Genomic DNA, 27392 nt, shown 5'->3' with positions numbered 1-27392 from the left:
ACTCTTCCCGTAGCCACCCAGGGGCCCTCTCCTTTTCCCCTAGCCACCCAGGGGCCCTCTCCTTTTCCCCTAGCCACCCAGGGGCCCTCTCCTTTTCCCCTAGCCACCCAGGGGCCCTCTCCTTTTCCCCTAGCCACCCAGGGGACCTCTCCTTTTCCCCTAGCCACCCAGGGACCCTCTCCTTTTCCCCTAGCCACCCAGGGACCCTCTCCTTTTCCCCTAGCTACCCAGGGACCCTCTCCTTTTCCCCTAGCCACCCAGGGACCCTCTCCTTTTCCCCTAGCCACCCAGGGAACCTCTCCTTCTCCTCCAGCCACCCTCTCCTCCCCCAACCACCCAGGGCCTTCTTCTTCTTCTCCTCCTCCACCAACCATTTTAGGACTCTTCCAACTTCCCTGGGGCTACTCACCCCCTTTGCGTAGTAGACACCATAAATCTATGACCAGCCTGCAGAGTGACAAGTCGGGGCCTGGTTACCTGTATGTTCCTGGGCCAGGGCAGAGCTCTCCTCCCAGAGCATCAACCGATGATAGCAGAGTGAGCTGACCGGGCAGTCACTTCCTACTGATGCAGATACACGCCCACCGATTCCTCCACATCTTAAGATTACATGATCAGATGGCCAATCCCCAGGCAGAGAAGGCGGGTAAGTGTCAGCGGACAACAGACACCTGGCAACCGCAGTGAAGGGACTGCAGCACACTGCTGCAACTTTTATATCCGAGGATTTAAAACAATCTTTTACTTGGGAAATTTCCCTGACTGGGCCCATCTAAATGTTGTCGCTCTGCCACTGGCCTAGAGGCCCCTGTAGGTGCGAGGCCTTAGGCGACCGCCTAATTTGCCTAATTAGAGAGCCGCCTATGACTGCAGAGATCTACAGCTGAGGTGGGAGACTCTGTCCATAGGACAACTTGCAGTCGTATACTGCACAAATCTGGCCTCTATGGAAGAGTGGCAAGAAGAAAACCATTTCTTAAAGATATCCATAAAAAGTGTTGTTTAAAGTTTGCCACAAGCCACCTGGGAGACACCAAACATGTGGAAGAAGGTGCTATGGTCAGATGAAACCAAAATTGAACTTTTTGGCAACAATGCAAAACGTTTTGTTTGGTGTAAAAGCAACACATCTCATCACCTTGAACACACCATCCCCACTGTCAAACATCATGGTTTGGGCCTGCTATTCTTCAGCAGGGACAGGGAAGATGGTTAAAATTGATGGGAAGATGGATGGAGCCAAATACAGGACCATTCCGGAAGAAAACCTGATGGAGTCTGCAAAAGACCTGAGACTGGGATGGAGATTTGTCTTCCAACAAGACAATGATCCAAAACATAAAGCAAAATCTACAATGTAATGGTTCACAAATAAACATATCCAGGTGTTAGAATGGCCAAGTCAAAGTCCAGACCTGAATCCAATCGAGAATCTGTGGAAAGATTGGAAAACTGCTGTTCACAAACGCTCTCCATCCAACCTCACTGAGCTCGAACTGTTTTGCAAGGAGGAATGGACAAAAATTCAGTCTCTTGATGTGCAAAACTGATAGAGACATACCCCAAGCGACTTACAGCTGTAATTGCAGCAAAAGGTGGCGCTACAAAGTATTAACTTAAGGGTGCTGAATAATTTTGCACGCCCAATTTTTCAGTTTTTCATTTGTTAAAAAAGTTTGAAATATCCAATAAATTTCGTTCCACTTCATGATTGTGTCCCACTTGTTGTTGATTCGTCACAAAAAATTACAGTTTTATATCTTTATGTTTGAAGCCTGAAATGTGGCAAAAGGTCGAAAAGTTCAAGGGGGCTGAATACTTTCGCAAGGCACAGTATATATATATATATATATATATATATATATATATATATATATATGTATATATTATTTTTTGCATTGCCACATGTCCTCAATGGCAGTGCCTAGCTACACATGCCCTGTTTTGGATAAAAGCTTGTACAGTAGCCTTTAAAAAAAAACAGTAAAAACAACAAGATTCGGCCCTCATAGACTTATTGGGGATTAAAATTCCCCTATTGGGGTTTAGTGGATTTAGCTTGGTTTACTTCTCACTAGTAGAGAAAAGAGGAGGGGCCCAAAAGATGTGTTTATTGTGAGGCAGAAGGAAAGTAAAATTGGCAGTTTACAGTCGACAAGAGAGGAGAGGGCAGATAGACAGTTTATAGCAGGGAGAAGCTTAAAGCGGAGTTCCACCCAAAAGTGGAACTTCCACTTATCTGTCCCCCCCCCCCCCTCTGGGGCCACATTTGGCACCTTTCGAGTGTTTTTGACAGGTACCCTGTCCCCACTTCCGTCGGACTTTGTCACAACGAGGTACGTCAGAAGTTCGGCCCCCCCCTCCTCCCTCCTCCGCTGCCAGGCTAGTAAGAGAGCGCTTTACTGCCGGGTTCCCTTACTGTCAATGGTGGTGGCGGCTGCACCTGACAGCCGATAGAAACATTGGCTGCGGTGCCAGTGTCCGGTCAGAATAGCGCTACCCATCAAAAAAAAGTAATGGAAGTGACTTTCTAAGCAAGAAATGCTTACTGCACATGCATCAAGCGTTCCAAGACGCCAAACGTCAAAAGACGCCAGTTAGCAGCGTTTTTTGGCGTTTATTGGAGCACTCCAAACCCAATCGTTTTTGTTTTTTTTTTCCAGCCAGAAAATGCCCCTGCCAAAAACTGCTGATAACAGCCTATGTGTGTATAGACACATAGGATAACATGCTGAGGTGTTTATTGGCTGTAGAAAAAAACATCTGACGTCAAAAACAGCAGCCGTAAAAGGCCTCATAGTTAGGAGGTGAGGGCAGGCCCAGTTTAAATCGGGGAGGAGGTGGTTTTGACAAGGGGAATAACCAAGGTTAAAAAAAAATAAGGCACCCTAGACGAAACCTAATTTTGCTGCCCCATTGGCTCTGCCCCATTGGAGATTTTTGCAGCACCTCTCCAACTTTTTCTTCAGCCGTGGTCCGCAGGCCCGCACCTGCGCCTCTAGACCCGGCCTGAAAACAAATAGTGGCAGCACCGGCTCACTTTCTCATGCCAGCCATGGTCCGCAGGTATATGGACAGGCTAGGGTAGTATATGGACAGGCTAGGGTAGTATATGGACAGGCTAGGGTAGCATATGAAGAGGCTAGGGTAGTAAATGGACAGGCTAGGGTAGTATATGGACAGGCTAGGGTAGTATATGGACAGACTAGGGTAGCATATGGACAGGCTAGGGTAGTATTTGGACATGCTAGGGTAGCTAGGGTAGTATATAGTCAGGCTAGGGTATTATATAAACAGGCTAGGGTAGTATATGGACAGGCTAGGGTAGTAAATATGTTTTAAGGGGGGATGGGTGCGCTGATAGTGTGTTGAAGCTGCTCCCGGTATTCAGTGCTTTTGAATATAGATAAATGTATATGTGGTGTGGGGTGCGCTAAACAACAAATAAATAATGAATATATAACATATATCTATGTGTGAACCAAATCAACAAAAGTAAATATATATAACATATATCAATCTGTGAAGCCAATTAATAATGCAAATCAATTGGTGCATAAACATAAAAGTTCATAAATGTCCATAAATATTTTGCAGGTGAGTAGAACTGTATTCTATCCGAATAATACGTGTATCAACCACCGAGTGAAATTCATCCTTACCAAACGGAAATAAATAAGGTGCAACTATATTTTCTTGTGCTGAAAAAATATCCAATCTCCTTGTGAACAAACACCACGTGTAAATCACCAAGAATTAGCCTCTTACCAGATGGTAATAGGTATGCACTTGTTCAGTGAAACCACCGCCTTGCTTCCTCTTTAAAATCCTGAAGTGGGATGTAGAACCGCTCTACCTTTCTTTCTCCACTAGATGGCAACGAGTACCAGCAAGAAACACAGCCTCATCCTTCTTTACAAGCTCACAAAACCACCGTGTATTAAAGGAAAAAAGAGGGCTAATAGTGTATTACCCTTAAGATTTATTCAAAAAACAGTTGATAATGCACTTACAATTAGATGTCTTGTATTCAGCATAAACATAGGCATACGAATTCCTGCAAAGGCTTGCGGTCGGCTGCAGCACGGACCGCAAGTTGTGTGTGACGTGTGCGCCTCCTAATCTGACCGGTTTCTTCCCATAGGACTTCTACTGAGACAGGAGTGGAGTCCTATTCAGTAGAAGTCCTATGGGAAGAAACCGGTCAGATTAGGAGGCGCACACGTCACACACAACTTGCGGTCCGTGCTGCAGCCGACCGCAAGCCTTTGCAGGAATTCGTATGCCTATGTTTATGCTGAATACAAGACATCTAATTGTAAGTGCATTATCAACTGTTTTTTGAATAAATCTTAAGGGTAATACACTATTAGCCCTCTTTTTTCCTTTAATACACGGTGGTTTTGTGAGCTTGTAAAGAAGGATGAGGCTGTGTTTCTTGCTGGTACTCGTTGCCATCTAGTGGAGAAAGAAAGGTAGAGCGGTTCTACATCCCACTTCAGGATTTTAAAGAGGAAGCAAGGCGGTGGTTTCACTGAACAAGTGCATACCTATTACCATCTGGTAAGAGGCTAATTCTTGGTGATTTACACGTGGTGTTTGTTCACAAGGAGATTGGATATTTTTTCAGCACAAGAAAATATAGTTGCACCTTATTTATTTCCGTTTGGTAAGGATGAATTTCACTCGGTGGTTGATACACGTATTATTCGGATAGAATACAATTCTACTCACCTGCAAAATATTTATGGACACTTATGAACTTTTATGTTTATGCACCAATTGATTTGCATTATTAATTGGCTTCACAGATTGATATATGTTATATATATTTACTTTTGTTGATTTGGTTCACACATAGATATATGTTATATATTCATTATTTATTTGTTGTTTAGCGCACCCCACACCACATATAGGGTAGTAAATAGACAGGCTAGGGTGATAAAATGGACAGGCTAGGGTAGTATATGCAACTCACTTTATCTGCGGACCAGGCCCTGGTGTCTGCGACTGTAGAGACACCTGTGCTGACATCAGGCCAATGGAGTCCCCTCCAATCCCCCACCCCCCCTTACGTTCAGTTGACATCTAGTTCCCACCCCTGGTCCCAACGGCCATGCATGAACTAAATGACCGGGAAGCTGCGGAAAGGCCAGGTGAACAGCGTCAGCCCAAGGAGCAGGCCCAGTGAGCTTTATGGCCAGTCTGGGCCTGCCCCTGGCCCAGTCTGCCCCTGCCAGTGCGGCGCCCCCCACTGATGTGCACTCTAGGCCGGCGCCTACCTTGCCTATAGGTGGTGCCGGCCCTGATAAAGAAGTATATCAGAAAATTCTGTAACTTGCATTAAACTGATTTATAAATATTTTAAAATTTATTTTATTAAGTGAAACTTTTACATTTTAATTAAAATGAATTGAAACATTCTATCAGTGATTACTCTGCTATATCTCATTCATTTAATGCCCGAAGTCAGATGAATGGGGGTGGCTTTACAAGATATAGCAAAAAATCTTTTTCAGATCTGCTTCCCCACTCTGCAGTGTATGGGAGGGACCCCCAGAGACAACCCATCAGAATCTTAGACTCTCCTGGAAATCAGGGTGAGTTGGCAGCCATCAATGTTGAGAACTGCAGTTCCTCCACAAAACCCTCCAGAAAACTGGCATATCTGGCAGCCATCAATGTTTTTTTTTTTTTTTTTCAAATATTTTATTTTATTCAATCAGGCAGAGAATAATAACAACCGCATATATATAGAACTTCCACTGTACATAGTCCACCATCAAATGTAAAGCCAAATGCAATACAAACAAAACCGGCACAGAAACATAGGTACAGGAAAATCTACTAGGTATGAGTTGAGGATATCAGATACGAACCCCACCGTGGAGGGGGATTACCGTGGGACCCTGAGTCAGACAATATCCCCGAACAGATCGGAAAGTTGCAAAGTATGTGTTACAGGTAAGTGGTAGATCATGGTAAGGTAAACCTCTGCAGACCTAGCATACATAGTGGTACCTAATGCTAGAAGAGTGTGTAAGAGGATAGAAAGGAGGCAGAGTGAAGACAGGAAAGGGGACAAGAAGAGGAAAAGAGGGGGGGGAAGGGGGGGGGGAGGGAGCAGGGGTAGTGGGATGCAGCGCCAGACCAACACCCCCTACCTAGCCATCCACACCAATAGGGCTCACAAGCACATCAGGGCTTTCCCCCTGTCAGAGATAAGGAACATATTCCAGTATCCCCATATTTTCTCGTATTTGTCTCGTCTATGTAGCGCCGTGAGGGTCAGGTCCTCCATCTTATTGATTTCTTCCAACCTGCGCATGCAGTCCCTGATGGTAGGTATCTGGGAGGTCTTCCAATAGAGTGGAATACAAGACTTCGCTGCGGATAAGACATGAGGTACTATCGATTTCTTGTATTTGCGCAGCGGTATGCTCGATAGTTGCAAGAGAAAGAATGCCGGGGTATCTGGGATATTGTGTTCCGTGAGGTCCCGGAGGAGGGAGCCAACCGCGGAAGCCATCAATGTTTGGAGTTGTATTTCTTCAACAGAAATTCAGAGTGCCCCAGAAATAAGGCAGAGTTGGCAGTCATTAGTACTGGAAGTTGTAGGTCTTCAGCAGAATCTCATACTCCCCTGGAAATCAGGTAGAGCCTATAGGCAGTTTTAGTTATTTAGCAGGGGCAGATCCACCTCCTTCTGTAGATTTGTTTTGGTGGGGTCTGTGGTCCCCGTGCTGTCCTGTCATCAACCAGCGCTGGAATTGATCTATCTATAATCAGTATTCCTCTCTCGGCTGTTTCTGTGATTTAAAAAATGTTTTGACTCTATTAATCCCAATGTTTCCATCATTAAATATACAAATCTATTCACAGGGTGAAATGTGGGCTGTGCAGTGCTGATCCACCTGACACACTGTTGGTGAAAAAAAATCTCTCAACATTCCCTTACAAATTTGCAGACTTGCTGCTGCATGAAGAGAATTATTATTTTAATTAGGGTCAGCCCCGGTTCACACTTGTGCGAGTGCCGGGTTCGCATGTAATATCGGAGCGCACTGCTCCGACATTACATGCGATCAGCTGTGCGGTGCGAGTTTAGCCATACAGTTTTTATGGCTAAATTCGCATCGCACCCGGAGCAAACACGCACAGGAGGCATTTTTGCAGCCGCATCAGGATCGGATCGCACAGCGGTTCACACTTGTGCGATCCGTTCCTGTGCGAACTGCACGATCGCACTGCGATATGCGATCAAACTGGGGGTGTCGTTAAGATTACATTGACACCCCCAGCGTATCGCATATGGCAGTGTGAACTGCCGGGGGTGCGTGTGCGATGCGGGAACAGGCTGCGAATTCACAGCCTTCCCGCATCGCATAAATGTGAACCGAGCCTCATTCACAAACCACAACAATTACACAAAGGGAATTATTTATTTTAGCATTTCATCATTCGCTGCTCATGATTTCTGGTCCCTGGAACACATCTATTTATCCACCCCTCAGCTCACTCCCTCAGTCTCCTCACGTATCACTAATTTACTATCAGATATATCAGTCTGGATGTCACACCACTTCCTCAAACTCAATCTATCCAAAACCGAACATATCATTTTTCCTCCACCATGTGCCCCTCCACCGTTCTCCCTGTCAATATCGATGGCACAACTATCAGCCCATCCCCGCATGCCAAGGTCCCAGGTGTTGTCCTGGACTCTGAACTCTCCTTCAAGCCCCACATCCAATCACTGTCCAAATCTTGCCGCCTCAACCTCTGCAACATCTCCAAAATACGCCCCTTTCTAACCAATCACACAACAAAGCTCCTAGTTCACTCCCTGGTTATCTCACGCCTCGGCTACTGCAATTCCCTTCTCATTGGCAATCCCCCCTTCAATCCATCATGAATGCTGCTGCCAGACTCATCCGCCTTACCAATCGCTCAGTGTCCCTTACTCCTCTCTGTCAATCCCTCCACTGGCTTCCGCTCACCCAACAAATTAAATTAAAAATTCTAACAACATCTTACAAAGCCATCCACAATTTAGCTTCCAGCTACATCACTAGCCTAGTCTCAAAATACCAACCTAATCGCTTTCTTTGTTCCTCTCAAAATCTCCTGCTCTCTAGCTACCTCGTCACCTCCTCCCATACTCGCCTCCAGGCCTTTTCCAGAGCCTCTCCAATCCTATGGAACTCCTTACCCCAATCTGTCCGATTATCTCCTACTATATTAGCTTTTAGACAATCCCTGAAAACGCTCCTCTTCAGAGAAACCTATCCTACCCACACCTAACAACTATACCTCCATTTTCTCCATTAGATCATCCCCCACAGTTATTGCCTTTTGTTTCCCTTGACCCTCCTTTCTAGATTGTAAGCTCTAACGAGCAAGGTCCTCTGATTCCTACTGTATTGACTTGTATTGTAACTGTATTGTCTTCCCTCATATTGTAAAGCACTGATAAACAAATAATAATTGGAGTGTAGTTTGGGGTGCAGTCAGTATGGCTCATTCACTTCCACAGAGTAGATACTAACTCCACTCTAAAGCCGGCCATAGACGGCTCGAATCTCAGCTGGTTCAATAGGAACTGGATGAGATTCCAACCACGTATGGGCAGGCTGAATGTACCCAAGTTGATCGATCAATAACCAGCCTGTTATATTTTACATGCAATTTAAAATTAACAGCCCCATGCCCCAAAGCACCCCCCCCAATGTTGAAGGCAAGTGGCCTGGTATGGTTCAGGAGGGGGGGACCCTGACGCCACTTAAAAAAAAAAAAAAAAAAAAAAGGTGTGGTGGTTTCCCTCAAAATCCATACCAGAATTTTTTTATTCTTATTTTTTTCTTTGCCGGCAATTCTTTTTTTACATTCGGCTGCCAGAAGGGAACCCCACTGACAGCTGATGACTGGTCAGGTAAAGGATGTGGCGGCCGCCAACTCCTTAACAACCGGCTATTTACAGTTTGTTAAGGAGAAAAAAAAATGCAAAACACATGTTCAAAAATGCAGAAATGCACCGGAAAACCATATCAACCACAATCACATAGATGTGAACCTATCTGTAGGAAGAAACATATAAAAATGACAATTTTGAGGCGCCGAATCCGAAAATGCTAAGTGCTAAATAAATATATGAATATTGGCTAGTAAATAAAGTGGTGAATACATAATTAATAATAAATAAATAGAATACAATAATTTATAAAGTGCAGAAAATACATCCAGTGCACAAAACAACATATGAATATACTGTATATATTACATTAAGTCCATTAATTCATAAAGTGCAAAAAAAGTTTTTCCGTGTAAAAATTCCACCACAAAAAGTGACATAAAGTGCTGAGTCAACCTTCTTGTTTAAAAAAGGTGCTTGTGCTAGAAATATTCCTTCGCCTCTTAGTGTGAGGGTAACACTTGCAATTATTGTTCTTAATAAAATGAATTTGTTAAAGTAATATATATATATATATTTTTTTTTTTTTTGGTTATCCAAAAATTTGTGTTGCAAGAAAGTTTCTTTAGGGTAAGAGTGGTTAATTTAGTTTTGTAGAAAGAGTCCCATGTGGAAAGAGTCATTAAATTTGTGTTGTAGGCATGTATGATTTGGGGTAAGAGTTCCAGTTGTGTTGTAGGAAGGGTTATTTACAGTAACAGTGGTTAATTTGTGTTGTAAGAAGGATTCATCAGGATAAGAGAGGTAATTTGTGTTGTAGGAAGGTTACTTTAGGATAACAGAGGTTCATTTGTTCAGTAGGAAGGGTTCATTCCAGTAAGACTGGTCAGTTTGTGTTGAAGCAATGTTTATTTGGGGTAAGAACATTTAATTTTCATTGTAGGAAGAGTTCTTTAGAATAAGAGAGGTTAATTTGTGCTGTAGGCAGGTTTCTTTAGGGTAAGAGAGTTTCATTTGTATTGTAGGATTGTTCTTTCCTGTAAGAGTGCTACAATTGTGTTGCAGGTTCTTTAGGATAAGAGAGGTAGTGGTTTTGATATACTAAAACTGGAGAGAGAAAAATCAGGTGCAGCTCTGCGTAGAAATCAGCTTCCCGGTTTGTTTTGTCAAAGCCTAATTGAACAAGCTAAAGTTAAAAGCTGATTGGCTACCATGCACAGCTGTACAAGATTTTGCACTCTCCAGTTTTAGTAAATCAACCCCATTTAGTGTTGTAGGAAGGGTTCTTTACAGTAGGACCAGTTAGTTTGTGGTGTAGGAAGGGTTCTTTAAGGTAGGAGAGAATCATTTGTTTTGTAGGGAGGGTTCATTACAGTAAGGTCTCATGCACACAGGGAGTTCTAAAAAATGAGCTGCAAAGCCAGTTCTGACGCTAGGAAAAAGCAGCTGTAAAAATGTGCTTTTAGGAGCGTTTTGTATTGGCGTTAATGCACGTTTTAGCCACGTTTAGTAGCGTTAGTGTTTAGCAGCCTTTTTCTGCCCTCTTCTATTTTCCAACCTCAAAGTCAACTACCACAGCTTAAAAACGTCTGATGTGGCCTAACGCTGTATGCAGCCTTTAGAAGCCTTTGGCAGTGTCAGGCGTTTTTACAGCTTAACGTTGCTGCTCCAGAACGCGCTGACCCTGTTTTTTTTACAGCTTAAAAACACCTACGCCACTTGCAGCTCCTAAAAGCCTGTGTGTGCATGAGGCCATAGAACAACATGGAGGGGCGTTTTTATCCACTTCTGGACCGGAACATTTTCCCCCCTAATGACCAGGCCATATTTTGCTTTTCAGCACTGCGTTATTTTAACGGACAATTGCGCGGTCGTGCGACGCTGTACCCAAATAAAATTGATGTCCTTTTTTTCCCCACAAATAGAGCTTTCTTTTGGTGGTATTTGATCACCTGTGCGATTTTTTTTTTTTTTTGCGCTATAAACTAAAAAAGAGTGACATTTCTGAAAAAAAAACAATATTTTTCACATTCTGCTATATAACATTTCCAAAAAAAAAAAAAATTCAAAATCAAATTTGACATTTTAGACCAATTTGTTATATGCTACATATTTTTGGTAAAAAAAGAATGCAATAAGCGTATTTTGATTGGTTTGCGCATAAGTTATCGCGTCTACTAACTAGGGGAAAGATTTATGTCATTTTTATTGTTTTTTTTTTTACTAGTAAGGGCGGCTATCTGCGATTTTTTTTGGGACTGCGACATTGTGGCGGACAGATCGGACCCCTGACTGACATTTTTGGGGGGACCAGTGACATTACTACAGTATGCTAAAAATATGCACTGTAATAATGACACTGGCAGGGAAGCGGTTAACACAGTAAGTGATCAAGGGGTTAAATGTGTACCTAGGGACTAGGGATGATCGAACGGTTCGGGTCCACCATCGGTTCGGCCCGAACATTGGGTGTTCGAGGTTCGGCCGAATTTAGAACTTTTTGCCCAAAAAGTTCAGAATTCGGCAACCAGAACCGAACAAAATGCAATGCTTCAGGAAATGGGCTTTAAAAGCCCGTGATTGGACCAGAACCATTAGCAAAAGCCAATTGAGGGGGCAGTAGAATGCTAGGAATGTGATTGGGGTGACTAGGATGTCCCTAGACCAATCATTAGTGAATACGCCCCCCAGTATATAAGATAGCCCCCGCCATATTCCTAGCATTGTTATACTGGACATGGAAGAGAGTGGAAGCAGTTCTGTTAATTTTACTTTAAAAGTGTCATTAAGCATTTATTAGTGTGAGGAAAGGGATATCTAGTGTAGTTAGAGTGCTCCTTTACACTTAAGTTAGCTTCAAAAATTTAGTTTCTGTAGGGAAAGTGTTAAGTGTAAGGGGACCGTAGTGTAGTGTAGGGTTAACTGACAGTGACTGCTATGGAAGGGTGACAAAACCCTTCCATAGCAGGGTGACCGCTATAGAGAAATGATCATTTCTCTGAGTTGCTTCGGGACAGGAATATGGCTTCTCACCAGCAAGCATTTTTCATGCTGCAGGGGTTGCCACTGCCAGTGCTTTTTTGAGGACATGTTTGATGTCAGACATGACATCTGTACATGTGTATAGGGGGTATATATACACATATATGTCTGTATATATACCCCTAGACATATATAGGCGTGATAGTAGCAGAAATATATGATTGCGCTAATGAAATCATTTACAGTAATATATTTCTGCTACTATCACACCTATATATGGCTAGGTGTCTATATACATATAATTATGTGTGTATATATACCACTATACACAAGTTCAGATGTTTTGCCTGCCTCAAAAGAACCCCAAAAAATGCCAAAAAAACGCTAGCGTCAAAAAAAAAAAAATGCCCAGGTGTGTTTTTGCTGGCATTTTTTGGGGGTTTTTGGAGGCAAGCAAAACATGTGAACTTGTGCACAGTACCACTATACACCAATTCAGATGTTTTTCCTGACTGCAAAAGAACTGCAAAAAAAATGCCTGCTATTAAACCGGCAAGGTGTGAAAACCGAGAAGAGACGCCAACCCCCTGAGCTGAAAGTGTTCTAATACAAACAATCCTTTTTTTATGGTTCTGGACATGCTACAGAGCTGAAACTTCACAGGTACACCTTTTAGACCCCCCAGATACGAAATCACACAAAAAAAGTTCTTAAAAATTGTAATTTTTGATTAAAAAAAAGCCAATTATTGAGAAAAAAAAAAAAAAGAGATTTTTTGATTTTTACTTTGGATTTCAGATCTGGGGGGTCTAAAAAGTGTACATGTGAAGTTTCAGCTCTGTAGCATGTCCAGAACCATAAAAAAAAAAGATTGTTTGTATTAGAACACTTTCAGCTCAGGGGGTTGGCTTCTCTTCTGGGTTTTCACACCTTGCCGGTTTAATAGCAGGCATTTTTTTGGGTTCTATGCAGTCAGGAAAAACATCTGAACTTGTGTATAGTGGTACTGTGCACAAATAATTCTAAGGGTAGTGGTGCGCTTCAGGGATAGGCTCTAATGAATTTCTATTTGGGTTGATGGCAGTGATGTGTACAATTCTTGCTGTCAAAGTGCTCCGCGTAATAAATAATGTATAAAATCAATCAATGTCGAGAATTTCTTAAATAAATAATTATATGAGTATGGTGTGTATCAATGAATAAATAAATAAATAACAATCGGAGTGTTACTTCTTTACCAGTGATATCAAAAAAATAAATAAATAAATTCAGTGTAGGTCTTCAATCTGATTCATAAATAAAAACACATATATATTGTGCTCAAAATAAAGTGCTCCATGCAATTTTCTCTTAAAAATGGTGCTAGAAACAATATCTGTGAATAATTCAATTGCGATCCTTCAAATATAAATATTAAAATAAAATAGTCCAAAAAAAAAGATTATATAAAGTAATCCAAAATGGCTTGTGTGAATACGTTCCTCTTTTATATCCGTGCTTAACTCATGCGATTTAGTGACTGTGATCTCCTTCACCTTGTGTATCACCTCTGAGTGCTCTAGCCTCTCACCTTATAGGCAAGATAAATTTGCCTTTTGGTATCTATCCAGGCTCAACGAAAGACGAAAGACTCACTTTCTCTCGATCCCGGTCCTTTCTTGCTCAATGGAGCTGCTTTCTTGTTTCGATCGTTTTTTATATATACTATCCTCTTTGTCCGGTCTTTGGTGTGCCTCAGAGACAAAGACTATTCATGGTGCAGTATATCCAACTCATTTATTAAAATATAAGAATTTACACTTACAATTTAGGCATGTTGCTTCAGCATGTAAACAAAAAACCAGCCGCCGCTGTGGAGATCGGGCTCCGTTGTAACGTCACTTCCGGCTCCTCCTACGCGTTACGTCACGAGGTCACGTGACTTCATCAGGGAGTCGAACTTGTACTGTGCACAAGTTCTGATGTTTTGCCTGCCTCCAAAAACTCCCAAAAAATGCCAGCAAAAACACACCTGGGCATTTTTTTTTTGACGCTAGCGTTTTTTTTGGCATTTTTTGGGGTTCTTTTGAGGAAGGCAAAACATCTGAACTTGTGTATAGTGGTACATATACACACATAATTATATGTATATAGACACCTAGCCATATATAGGTGTGATAGTAGCAGAAATATATTACTGTAAATGATTTCATTAGCGCAAGCATATATTTCTGCTACTATCACACCTATATATGTCTAGGTGTGTATATAAATAGAATTAAAAAAAGACAGATAATCTCCTGCAACCTCTTTGAATCCATTTCCTGTTTACATCCACTCCAGTAATGGCTGCCTGGCATTTCTCAGAGCGGGTTTACTCATGGTATGACAGGGGACAACACATGAGCACAATTGGGAAACAGGAAAAAAGCATGGTCACCCTATAACAGCATGTGCCTAAAGAGGGACCTTCATGGCATAATCACCAGCAATTATTTTAATGAATCTGAAGGTTTATACATTTTAAAGTTTATTCATCTTCTGCTTTTTTCCTTTTTATTATATACAGTTTTTAGATTCAGTAACATCATAACTGGGTCTCTGTGCTTCTCACTGCAGCCGATTATGGCTGGTGGAAGGGGTCGGCATGGTGCAGTACATAGCCCCTGGAAAACATCACAGCCCCCTGTAGGAGTACTCATCTCAACAGCCCGCAGCCCTGATGCAAATATCACAATGCCTTGATAGTAGATGACAGTCTAGAGGAATTAGCATTCCTATACAGGCTGCATTCTAACGCAAATGCCCCTGGGTAACATGATGATGAGCTTCCAGGATTAAAAGAATTGAAACCAGTGAATGAAAGGGATTAGCCAGGGACAGCCAGGCTGAGGAGGAAAGACTACATGATGCTAGATATTCTTGAACTGGTAAGGTGGGCTCTGTCTGACTTGCTGCAGCACATTGTGAGAAGCTCACAGTGTTCTGTTAAATTTAGAGCAAACAATTTCAGTATAGGAGAGGAGGTGGTATAACTTTTCAAGACTGAAGGGAAAACTTATTTTCAGCCTTAAGTGCACATTTGAGGAATGGTTTTAAACAGAAGGTATTCAGGAAGCGGAAGGGGTTACACATCACGCACATATTTCTCTCCGAGCCTGACGGACAGGTAGATGACTCCTCTATGGCCCAATGAGGTTCAGCATTCCCGGCTGCCAGTTTATAGTACATGGGGTCTCGAGAGGCAGAGGAGTTTATCCCGTCTCTAATACACACGAGAAAAGTGCTCAGATAAATCAACCGCTTTATTTACAAAACATTTGAAAGTATCAGCAAAGTGATCAATGTTGCACAGAGGTTCCCCAATAAATATGCGCCGCACCTCGGGCCTCTCACTTCAATCTCATTGAATTAATCATCTGATTATTTATTTCTGGAATTACAAATGTGAGACAGTAGAAAATATACTGATGTATAATGAGGAGCTGTACACAACTCCACCTGAAATGTCTCCAAATTCCCCATCAGCCACTCATTTATTCCACACCAGATGCACAATGGCTTCCGGCTAGAGAAGTCCGCTGACAATTTATCACACTGAGAAACAAGATTGATCAGTTTTTCAGGAATCTCCATCGGCGTTTATCCCAGTAGGGAGGGGAACTGCTACTCGGAGATCGCTAGAAGTGTAATAAGTTGAAAATAATTACAGCTGTCGAGCAATGGATCGCAAACAGCCGAGGACAGAACGATGGGAAAATAAAGCACAGCGCTCATATTTACCAAAAAGAAAAAATGGTGCAAACGGAGGACACCAGAAGTTTCATAAAATGTAGCCACACTCTTGAGTGTCTGTAATGTAAGATTAAATCCCAGCAAAATTACACCCAGTATAAATCTGCCCTTTAAACATACAATTTCTACCTACGCACAATTTTTTTCACTCTCATTATCACCTTGTTACACAGTCCCTGTGAACTATTTTCTTCCTTTAACTCCCTACTTTGTCCTTCACTGCCTCCACCCACTAACTCACTGCCTAGGAAATTGCAAATTACTTAAAAAATAAGAATGATGCTATTTGTGATGAGATCTCCATTTTCCGCAGAAATCTCCTGCACCTAACATTCTATGTCCACCTGCACACTCAATACTTCCCTTGTTTAACAATTGTAATATACAGGAGGCCACTATTTCTTTTTATTAAAGGTCTACAAAACCACCTGCCCCCTGAACCCTGTTCCCACACAAATACTATGGCCACCCTCTTTCTCTTAGGCTCTCTAACTCACGTCCTCAATCTCTCCTCCTCTACTTATGTCTTCTCCAACCCTCTTAAATTGTCTCAGGTCATCCCCATACTTAAAAAGTCCTTGCTGGACCATAGCAATCTTAATCTAAGACCCAACTCCTTGTTCCCTTTTACCTCCAAACTCCTTGAATACCTAGTCTACAACAGCCTGAGCTACCACCTTACTTTACTTAAATTTAAATAACCTTGTAATTCCTTTCTTTAACCCAAAGGTGTGGTGTACAGACAAGTTTAAAGACATTGCATGATACAAGTGCATGAATAGACAGGTATCATAAACATTGTCAAAGCTATAAAGTCAGCTCAGCGAATATAAGCACACAAGGTTCAACTGTGAGCAAGGCTGAGAGGGCTCAAAGGGAGGCATCACCAGGGCCTCCAACCTACATGTATGAGCTTTAACATAGAAATGAAACCGTGTTTAACATAAAGTAAAAAATACCAGGATCAAGAGTGGTGCCCCAGCGGCCAGTATAGCCCAATGAGGGTGTATGAGCTAATAGAAGGGGAAATATCATGATAACTGCAGAAAACTGCAAATGAGGAGCAAAATGGGGGGTAAACAGAAGGAGGAAAGGGGTTGGGGGATGGAAAAAGGAGGGGACTGAATAATCTTTTTGACCTTATTCAGTCTGGATTTCGCCACAACTACAGTTTTCAGTCCGTCCTGAATGCCAGGGTGTTGAGTGTAATCCTGTACTGGATAACGCCGGCAGTTCCGACACCCTGTGCACAGAGGTGATAGCCATCAAAAAAGGCCACCTTCCGGGCAGCGCAAGCAGGGAACCCTCCCGAATATTTTCAAAGCAAAGCTTCTGTAGAGCTGAAAGTACCACATTAAGATCCCAGGGTGGCAACTGAGTCCGCACTGAAGGCACTAAATGTCAGACACCCTGAAGAAAGGTACGCACAAGGGAGTGTGAGGCCAAAGGTCCTTGAAAAAAGACCTCTAAAGCCGATACCTGGCCCTTGATGGTACTCAAGGCCAATTTCTGTTTAACCCCCCGTTAAAGGAAGGTTAAGATCCAATCCACGAGAAGGAGCGAGAATGAACCCCAAGAGACTCACACCACGCACTGTACGTCTTCCACGTACAATGGTAGATCTTCCTAGCTTTCAACAGCGTAGGAATCACAGACTCAGACAAACCTCCATCCTTCAGCACCTGGTGTTCAACAGCCAAGCCGTCAAAGCCAGCGACTTTAAAGCAGGTTAGAAGATCGGTCCTTGGGACAGCAGATCCTCCATGAGAGGAAGCCCCCAAAGAACATTGGCGACCTGCCGTACCCGATTGGTGTACCAAGAATGGGAGGTCAGTCTGGACGGAATCCCTTCTGCTTTGATCCTGTACAGGAGTCGTGGCAGAAATTTGAGAGGGCTGGAACGAATCGGTCAGTCCACCTTAGAATGCCTTCTAGTGTTACCAGAAAACTACTTGTGCTCTCTTGGTGATTGACATAAACCACGGCCGTGGCACTGTCCAAATTAATTACCAGACACCCCTGAAGACCCGGGAAGGCTGGCATCCGTGGTGACAACCGTCCAGTACAGGGGGAGAAAGAAATTTTCCCGTCAAAGTGCCAGAGAACGAAGCCACCTCTAGAGACAGTGGGTCCTTGTCACATCCCATGCAAACCCGGGGGGATGACTGTCTGCTGAACAACAGAAGCTGATTTGCTTCCTGCAATGTCTGGAGTTTTTCCAGAGGAAGAAACACTCAGGCTGAGGTGGGGTCAAGAGTCAGACCCAGATAGTCCAGTTTTTATGGACAGAACCAAAGCAGACTCCGAAAGGTTCAGAATTCAACCGAACTCCCAGTTGTCCATCAGAGCAGTTGGAGACTCCGCTCGCAGAAGAAGATCATCCAGGCACCCCAGTACCGCCATCCCCCGCTGACACAAACAATGCCAGCACCGGGGCCAACACTTTTGTGAAGACCCGAGGAGCGGAGGCGAGACCAAATGTCCATTCCACAAACCGATAATGCTCCTCGCCCACGACAAAACAGAGGAAGCATTGGTGACTGGCACATATTAGAATGTGCAGGTAGGCATCCTTGATGTCGATAGAAGCTAGAATAAATCCCCCTGACGTAGGGACACCACCACGTGAATGGACTCCACGCAAAACTTCTGTACTCGCACCAGCAGTTTAGCACCTTGAGGTCCAGAATTAGACGTATCATACCTTCCTTCCCGGGAACTGTAAAGAGATTTGTTAAAAACCCAGGGAAACGTTCCGAAATCGGAACCGGAGCAATTACCCCTTGAAGGAACAAGTCTTGTGCTACCCCAAAGAGACCCGTTAGTGATCTGGGGACAAGTGCAGGTTGGAAGGGAAGAACCTTTTCGGAGGATAAGACCGAATTCGATCTCGTAGCCTGACTGAATAACTTTGTGGCCCCACGTGTCCTATACCAGGGAGGTCCATGGATCTGGAAACCAGCAAAGACGTCCCCCCACCACAGATACGAGTGAGGGCACCCCTTCATGCAGAGGCAGCCTTGTCCGCAAGTCTAGAAGTGCCTGCTCGTGGCTTGCCAGAGCAGGTCCTATTGGAACCTCATGTGGAGGCCCTGACTTTTGATCCCTTGTCTTGAGACCCTGAGGGATGAAAAAAAAACTTCTTCTGAGCCAAGGAGGATGGCCCACGTCTACAAAGGAGCTCCTTGCCCTTGGTAGCCTGAGGAAGAAGAGTACTCTTCCCCCTGTGAGACCTTTAACAATGTCATCCAAGGAAGCTCCAAACAGGCAATCCCCTACAAGGGGGAGATCAGATAAGGCCTTCTTAGAAGTCTGGCGTATTATCTGGCTGAAATACTTGTAGTAATGGAGAGACAGCTATCTTACTCATCATTTCGGGACAGCTCGTACCGATCATTGTGTAAGCCAAAATTATGTATAAAAATGTGAAAATTACTTTATTATAAAAAAAAGGGGATAAAATATAAAGAATGATAAATATTACATATAAAAAAATATTAAAATATATATAAAAATATATCTCTCCATATAGCTGTCTCTCCATTACTACAATCGAGCGGGCATTGCAGAGAGGCATAACATGGCCTCCGTCCGGCTTCTGGTTGGGAGTACCAATATGGCGGCAGGGGAGGCCGTATGGTCGCTAGGAGACGACACAGCTATTTAATGGCCGGGAGTCCGATATGTTGACGCCACTCCAGCAGACGTCCTCTGACAAAACGCGTAGGGTGGAGTCATACGTCATTACGTCACTTCCGGTTTTCGGAGCCAGGGCAGTGGAACACGGAAGCTTCCCGGTTTCCTCTATCACTGATCGTGGACAGCTACAACCGTGAGTTACTACCTTCGCTATTCCCCGATTGCCATTTTTATTACACCAAGAGGTCCCCCTTCTCTCTCTTTTTGTCTCTGAGAATTGCAGAGAGGAACACATCGGAGGGACCCTGAAATACTATATTTGTCCTACGGAATACACCACAAGCAGGTTGTATGAGAGGTGCGACACCTAGTGGGCACACTGGTGATTGCAACCAAAAAGCCTCATCTGTATTTTCACTCATTTATTCACTTATTTATATTTTTTTCTGGTGGAACTTATGGTTATTTTTTCACCAAGAGGAATTCTATCTTATCTATTGATTTAATTTAAATAAATCACTATTATGTTCACTGGTGCTATTACACTGTAAATTATTCAGTTTTTCCTTTACAATAAAAGTCACTATTTATTCATTTAATTTTTTCCAACTTGATTTATTTGCACTAGCTCTTTTTCACTTGATTACTGCACGCCTTTTTGGGGCTAACAATTGGTCACAGCATTGACTACAATCACTAGTGCACTTTATATTTATATTTATTAATTCTACGATTAAAAATCCAATCGTATCACGATTTATTTATTTACTTGTACACTTGGCACTTTATAACCTGTAAGGTAGCGCCGTTTCAATCCTTTGCACATAATTCACTTTCTTAACCCTTAGGGGTTGGTTGTTGGCAGCTTACACCTTTGTGATAAAGAACATACACATTTACTGAAAATTCCATTGCGCTGGTCACCCCTGCTTATTTTTAGAGAATAAAATGTCCGTCATTGCAATTTTTTCCTACAAAATACATTTTAATGAATAAAAAAAAAAAACACAATATATACAACAATTTTTTTGTAAAATATGAAAAATGGTTACGTCGAGTAAATAGATAACTAACATTTCATGATTTAAAATTGGCTTGCTCGTGGAATGGCGCCAAATGACAGTACTTAAAAATCTCCATAGGTGACGCTGTAAACATTTCTACAGGTTACTAGTTTAGAATTACACAGGAGGTCTAGTGCTAGAATTATTGCTCTCGCTCTGACGTTCGAGGTGATATCTATCATGTATGGTTTAAACACCATTTACATACGTGGGCGTGATCTACGTATGTGTTCATTACTGCGCATAATAATAGCAATAAAGAGAGATTTGTTTTTTATTACTTATTTAGAATGTTTATAACGTTCACTGTAGACCTTTTTTATCTCTGTGAATGCCTGGTAACGGCCCTTGTGGGTATGCAGTGGACCGTGAGGCACCCCTCCCCGCATAGTACCTGGGAGACAGCAGACATCAGCCATATGTGGTTTTCTATTGGTTTTAAGGACCTCTAGTTGTAAAATGTGAGCTCATTTAAATATTAGCATCTCGTTATTGTTAACATTATATATTTGATATTTTCATAATACTCAATGTATAGTTACATTATAAATCTGATATCCCTCCCGTTCCCCTGAAGCAGAAAACTCTTTTCCTGATCTGTCTGATGATTATACTCAGACTGACCAAGCTGTATGATTGTTGGCAGTTTTTTCGGTGTACCTCAGACTAGTAGGGTATCTGTACTCCTGTAATGTATAACGTGTACTTTTATATCACTTCTTGTAAAATTATGGTACTATTTTATTGATATATTTTTATGATGTTTTTAATAAAGATTGGCATTCCCCTTATATACATACATACACTATATTACCAAAAGTATTGGAACGCCTGCCTTTACACGCACATGAACTTTTATGGCATCCCAGTCTTAGGCCATAGGGTTCAATATTGAGTTGGCCCACCCTTTGCAGCTATAACAGCTTCAACTCTTCTGGGAAGGCTGTTCACAAGGTTTAGGAGTGTGTCTATGGGAATATTTGACCATTTTTCCAGCAAGCGCATTTGTGAAGTCCAGCACTGATTTTGGACGAGAAGGCCTAGCTCGCAGTCTTCTCTCTTATTTATCCCGAAGATGTTCTATCTGATTGAGGTCAGGCCAGTAAAGCTCCTCAACATCTTTATAGACCTTGCCATGTGTACTGGTCCAAATCATTTGGTTGAGGGGGGATTACGGTTTGGGGTTGTTTTTCAGGGGTTGGGATTGGCCCCTTAGTTCTAGTGAAGGGAAGTCTTAAGGCGTCAGCATACCAAAATATTTTGGGCAATTTCATGCTCCCAATTTTGTTGGAACAGTTTGGGAATGGCCCCTTCCTGTTCCAACATGACTGCGCACCAGTGCACAAAGCAAGGTCCATAAAGACATGGATGAGCAAGTTTGGGGTGGAGGAACTTGACTGGCCTGCACAGAGTTCTAACCTCAACACGATAGAACGCCCTTGGGATGAATTAGAACGGAGACTGCGAGCCAGGCCTTCTCGTCCAACATCAGTGCCTGACCTCAAAAATGCGCTTCTGAAAGAATGGTCAAACATTCCTATAGACACACTCCTAAACCTTGTGGACAGCCTTCAAAGAGGAGTTGAAGCTGTTATAGCTTTTGGTAATATAGTATATATATGACTTTGCTTTAAAAGTCCCTTGAGGGATTCTTTTCCTTTTTTGTATTTTACATTTATAATATAGTTCTGACATATTCTGTAGTGCTGTTCAGAGAACACTGAACCATTTATATCAATCTCTGCACTAGAGGAGCTCACACTCCAGTGTCTCAACCAAAGTCACACACTATATTTATTATACATTTGGGTGGGAGAATTGGGATCACATTCTCACCATTTTATAGATCTTCTTTAAGCCCTTTGCGGCCGTTTTCCGGACAAATTTCGACAGAGATGGGTTTGCCTGTCCGGCTAGTTTTGCTGCGTCCCCTGGGGTCATGTTGGCGAAAGCATGTATCAAGAAATTTAACTTCACAGAAACACACTGCAGACTCTCCGTAATCTTGCTAAAGGGACAGAGAAAATATTTCACAACTCCAGAAATCTTTTAATAATCAGTTAGAGCTATGTATCATAGCCAGCCTACAGATTATCAGCGATTACTGCTATCAGTTGCAACTCCTGCGAACCAATTAAGGACTGGCAGACTAACAAAAATAAGATTTTAATTGGATCTGGAATAAGGCTTTAGCTGTTCTATGTGCAATTTTTTCACAATGGTTGGACCTTGTGGAAAATGCGTCATATTTCACTTCTAATGAATACAATAGGAAATATATCAGCTGTTAAGGGTTTAATCTCTGAAGACATTAGGAATCATGAAAATGTGTCAGTAGAAATCTAGAATTATTCAAAAACCTGTATGCTGGATTCCATCACCACATGCCTGGATCCCGAATCTCATCACTTCATACTTGAATCTCATCACCACATACTCAGATCATGGGCGTAACTACAGGGGTTGCAGGGGTTGCAATTGCAACCGGGCCCCACGCTCCAGGGGGCCTGTGCGGCTCTCCTGTACATCTGGATAGGAGGGGCAGCGGGGACAGCATGTCGAGAAATCACTGTCCTCCTTTTTCCTCCTGTAGCTGCATGAGGAAAATGGAGGAGATTGGTTCCTCTGTATGCTGCCCCCGCTGCCCCTCCTATCCTGTTCACTTGTGTTCTGCTGTCTCTGGGCCCCTGTGTGCTCCTCTGGTCCCCCTTCCCCTACTGTTCTGCCCCCCCCCCCACTGTTCTCCCTCCCCCCTCCTACCGGCTGCTGCAGGGGATGTGTCACAATAGAGAACCAGGAAGGGGTCGGTAAATATGTAATTTACCAGCTCCTTCCTTTTTTGAATGGACAGAGTCATAGTCAGTGACATTGTAAAAAAATAAAATAAAATGATAAAAAATAATACAATTAAAATACCAAAAAATAAAAACTTCTGACACCAGTGGGTGAACTTCCAGGATCGCAAATGTCACACTTGTGACCGGGCCCTGGCATTCCACCACTGTGGGGAGGCCCCAAGATGGCAGGAAGGGGGCCCACTGAAGAACTTGTGAAAGGGTCCTGTTGCGGGAGTGTAATAAAGGGCCCTGCAACAAGAGTAAAGGGCCCCAGGATCAATGGGAAGAGCCCCAGGCTTGAAGGGAAGGGCCCCAGCCAGGGGTCCGGGGGGCCCTTCATGGTTTCTTGCACCAGGGCCCTGAAGGTTCTAGTTACACCTCTGACTCAGATCCCATCATAACATACCTGGATCCCAAGTTCCATCACCACATACCTAGATTCCATCATCACATATTGGTATCCAAAACCCCATCACCACGTACCTGAACCCCATCACCACATACCTGGACCCCAGATCTCATCACCGCATACCTGGATCCCAGGTACCATCACCACACACCTGGATCCCATCACCACATACCTGGATCCCAGGTCTCATCACAAAATACTTGGATCCCAGGTCTCAGCACCACATACAGGGATACCAGGTACCATCACTACATACCTGTACCTCAAGATCCTATCACCACTTACCTGGATCCTATCAATAAATACTGATATCTCAGGCCCCATCACCACATACCTAAACCCCATCAGCACATACCTGGATCCCAGGTCCCATCACCACATACCTGGATTTCATCGCCAAGACCACAGGTCTCATCACCACATACCCAGATCCCAGGTCCCATGACCACATATCGGGATCCCAGGTCCCATCACCACATACCTTGATCCTGGATCCCATAATCACATAACTGTATCTCAGGCCCCATCACTACATTCCTGGATCCCAGGCCCCATCACCACATATCTAGATCCCAGTCCCGATCACCACATTCCTGGATCCCAGGTCTCATCACCACATACATGGATCCCAGGTCCCATCACCATATACATGGATCCCATGATCCCATCACCATATACATGGATCCCATGATCCCATCACCACATACTGGCATCTCAGGTCCCATCACCATATATCTGAACCCCATCACCGCACACCTGGATACCAGGTCCCATTACCGCATACCTGGATCCCATCACCACATACCTGGATTCCAGGTCTCATCACCACATACCTGGATCTTGGGCCCCATCATCACATACCTGGATCCCATCATCACATACTGGCATCTCAGGTCCCATCATCACATATCTGAACCCCATCACCGCACACCTGGATACCAGGTCCCATTACCACATACCTGGATTCCAGGTCCTATCACCACATACCTGGATCCCATCACTACATACCTGGATTCCAGGTCTCATCACCCCATACCTGGATCCCATCACCACATACCTGGATTCCAGGTCTCATCACCACATACCTGGATCTTGGGCCCCATCATCGCATACCTGGATCCCATTATCAGGTACTGGTATCCCAGGCCCCATCACCACATACCTGAACCACATTTTCACATACCTGGATCCCAAGTCTCATCACCACATACATGGATCTTAGGCCCCTTTACCACAATCTTAGATCTGATAAGCACATACTTGGATCCAGGGTCCTATCACCACACACTTGTATCTTGTACTCTTGCACTCACAGAAATGCCTGGGTCATGACGTGTTTGCCACCATTGAGATTTCTTTATTTTGTATGTATGGATGAAGGAGATCCGTTATGTCCTTACCTTGTAAAATAACTTGTTGCTTGTAGATCAGAGTCATATGGCCGCAGGTTGTCATGGACATACTTCAGATCATGAATGCCAGATAATTCGGGAAGGCCGGCCTGCAGCATCTAGGAAGACACACAAGGACAGAAAGTCATTGACAGCACTTTCTGCTTGGGGGGGGTTTATTTTCTATAGACGGACCACAATAGCAGCAGGAGGAATTCAGGGGAGATATGTCTGTCCTCTACTCAACCAGCTATCTTCATAATCAAAATATGGACTAATGGGCTCTGTAAACACAAATTACAAAATCTAAGAGTAGCAGAGGAAGGACAAGCTATGTCTGAGCTGACTGAACTTGGAGCGTCTGCCAGCACAGATGTACACATTCACACTATCCCAAGATACAGTCAGACAAATTCGAAGGAGGGGGTGCTACACATATCGGTCTAGGAATACTTTAAAGTGTGGGCTAAGGCCGAATAAGAGAGGAGTTCATATTGCAGAATACATTGCAGTTTGTGCAGCAGGCTCACCAGCTCTAGGGTAGTGATCAGTAAGGTGCTGTGTCTGCGGATGATATTGTATGCACAGCAGCAGAGATCCACAAACTTCTGTGCGCGCTGTGGGCTCTTCCCCCCCTCGGTGATGAAGTTTTCCATCTCACTGGTGAAGATGAACGGTGCCCGGTCTCTAAAAAGCATAAACCGAAAAAACTGCATCACACAGAATGAATCTCACAACTTAGCTTTAGGGAAGTGCTTAGAATTCCAAGGTGGGGACTGTACATTATGACCATTTTTATATCAGTTCAGGGTTTTTAGATGTTGCAAGGTGCAGCGACCTAAGAAGATCGAACAGAGCAGGATGCCAGCTGGTGTCCAGCACAAAGTCAACCAGCTCACTGGAGACTGAGGTCACCCTGATATCAGAGCTACTTACCTTATCTTCCCTAGCATGCCTGTTGCAGGTCAGTAGCTTGAAGTATTAAATCCAGGCACAGCAGGGGAAATAATATTTTAAGGTGAAGGCTAGCAATAGCTGTCCACATAGTTCTCTCTGTATAAATAGAATTTATGTACTTACACCCCAGGATCCTTTATTGACGACTGCTCTCTCAATGCAGCTAGGACTAGGGTTGCTCTTCATAAAAACACAAGATTTGTCCAGAACATCGCAGATTCTAGAACCGAATATGTACAAGAATCGAGTGCACTGCCTTTGGAGCACAAAATCCAAGAAGCATGCAAATTTAAATGTGCATAACAGTAAATATACACATTTAATTACACTAGCTGCAGGGGGTTTATTTACATTGTTAAATTATAAATCAGTTAAGGACTGCTTTATAATCCGGCAATATGTTGTCACCAAAATGATAAAAAAATAGAAATCCACACAGTAAAAAAAAAAAAAAAGGGGGGGGGGGTTGAGGGTTCTTCTTTTTTGGGGTTTTTATCAAACAAAATTAACACTTTTAGGAGAAAAAAAAGAAAAGACAAACAGATCGTAGTGCAACAGGCACCATCATCAAAAGGATGTTACCAAGTACAGGTACATACAGATTACAGACATTGCAATCAGCAACATGTGCTGTCAGTAACAGTTGCCAGTACATATGATGTGCAGACATGTATATACTGTAGATGGATATAGTACACACTAACTAGTGTGACGTACCCAGAAGGTAGGTGTTTTACAGAATTATTTATTCATCCATTGCGCATGTAGAGACAGTTTTTAACCATCTATCCCAAACGCTGTGGTCTATTTTTTGGGCATCCTCTGTGAACATATAGAACTTTTTTATAGGGAAGAGTGTTATTAATGGTCGTAATCCAGTGTTGTACAGTTGGAGGAGACTCCCTGAGCCAAACCCATGCAAGAAGGTTCTCCTTAATATTTATCCAGGCATCTGACCTGGGTGGCCAGTAATGAGAGGGCAGGGAGTGTGGACCCCCTCCTGAACCAAACTGACACATGCCTTTTAACATTGGGGTGCAGGCACTGTTTATCTTGCACAGCACCTTATACCAGTGTTGAGGGACCAGAACCGCTTTCTTACCTCTGTGTGTCCCAAGAAGGAAAAGTATTATTATTATTACAAGAAGGGTGCAATCTGATACTCTCAAAGGAATGAATACAGGGGTACATTAGTATCACTTACCCATTCCCACAAAGAGTAAAAAAAATAAAAATAAACACTGAGTTAAAATCCTGTAATCAAACACAAACTTAAAGTATTACTAAACCCACAACAGTTAAATCAGTCTATATATGCAGTAAAGCATGCTAGTTAAACTTACTGTGGATCCTGAAGGGTTAATCCACTGCACTGTGTAATAAGCTGTTTAATCTTGTATGCACAAATCCTCCCCTTCTTGCATT

At 43.1% G+C, this 27392-nt stretch overlaps 1 protein-coding gene across 3 annotated transcripts in view; it reads right to left on the bottom strand.

The window, feature by feature from the left end:
- The window catches only part of PIK3C2G (phosphatidylinositol-4-phosphate 3-kinase catalytic subunit type 2 gamma), a 208424-nt gene that overhangs the window by 17111 nt on the left and 163921 nt on the right, over positions 1 to 27392 (bottom strand). For all 3 annotated transcript variants that reach the window (XM_082255684.1, XM_082255683.1, XM_082255685.1), the window contains 3 exons: positions 25541 to 25697; positions 25020 to 25129; positions 22210 to 22381 (listed from right to left, as the gene is read on the bottom strand). In XM_082255684.1, coding sequence (XP_082111810.1) covers positions 22210 to 22381; positions 25020 to 25129; positions 25541 to 25697 — 439 coding nt within the window. The remainder of the gene's footprint in view (positions 1 to 22209; positions 22382 to 25019; positions 25130 to 25540; positions 25698 to 27392) is intronic.

This window comes from Pelophylax lessonae (assembly GCF_965119305.1).
Source record: "Pelophylax lessonae genome assembly, chromosome: 4".
Taxonomy (NCBI): Eukaryota; Metazoa; Chordata; class Amphibia; order Anura; family Ranidae; genus Pelophylax; species Pelophylax lessonae.
The sequence above is the reverse complement of the archived record's forward strand: the minus strand, read 5'-3'. Positions and strand labels throughout refer to the sequence as shown.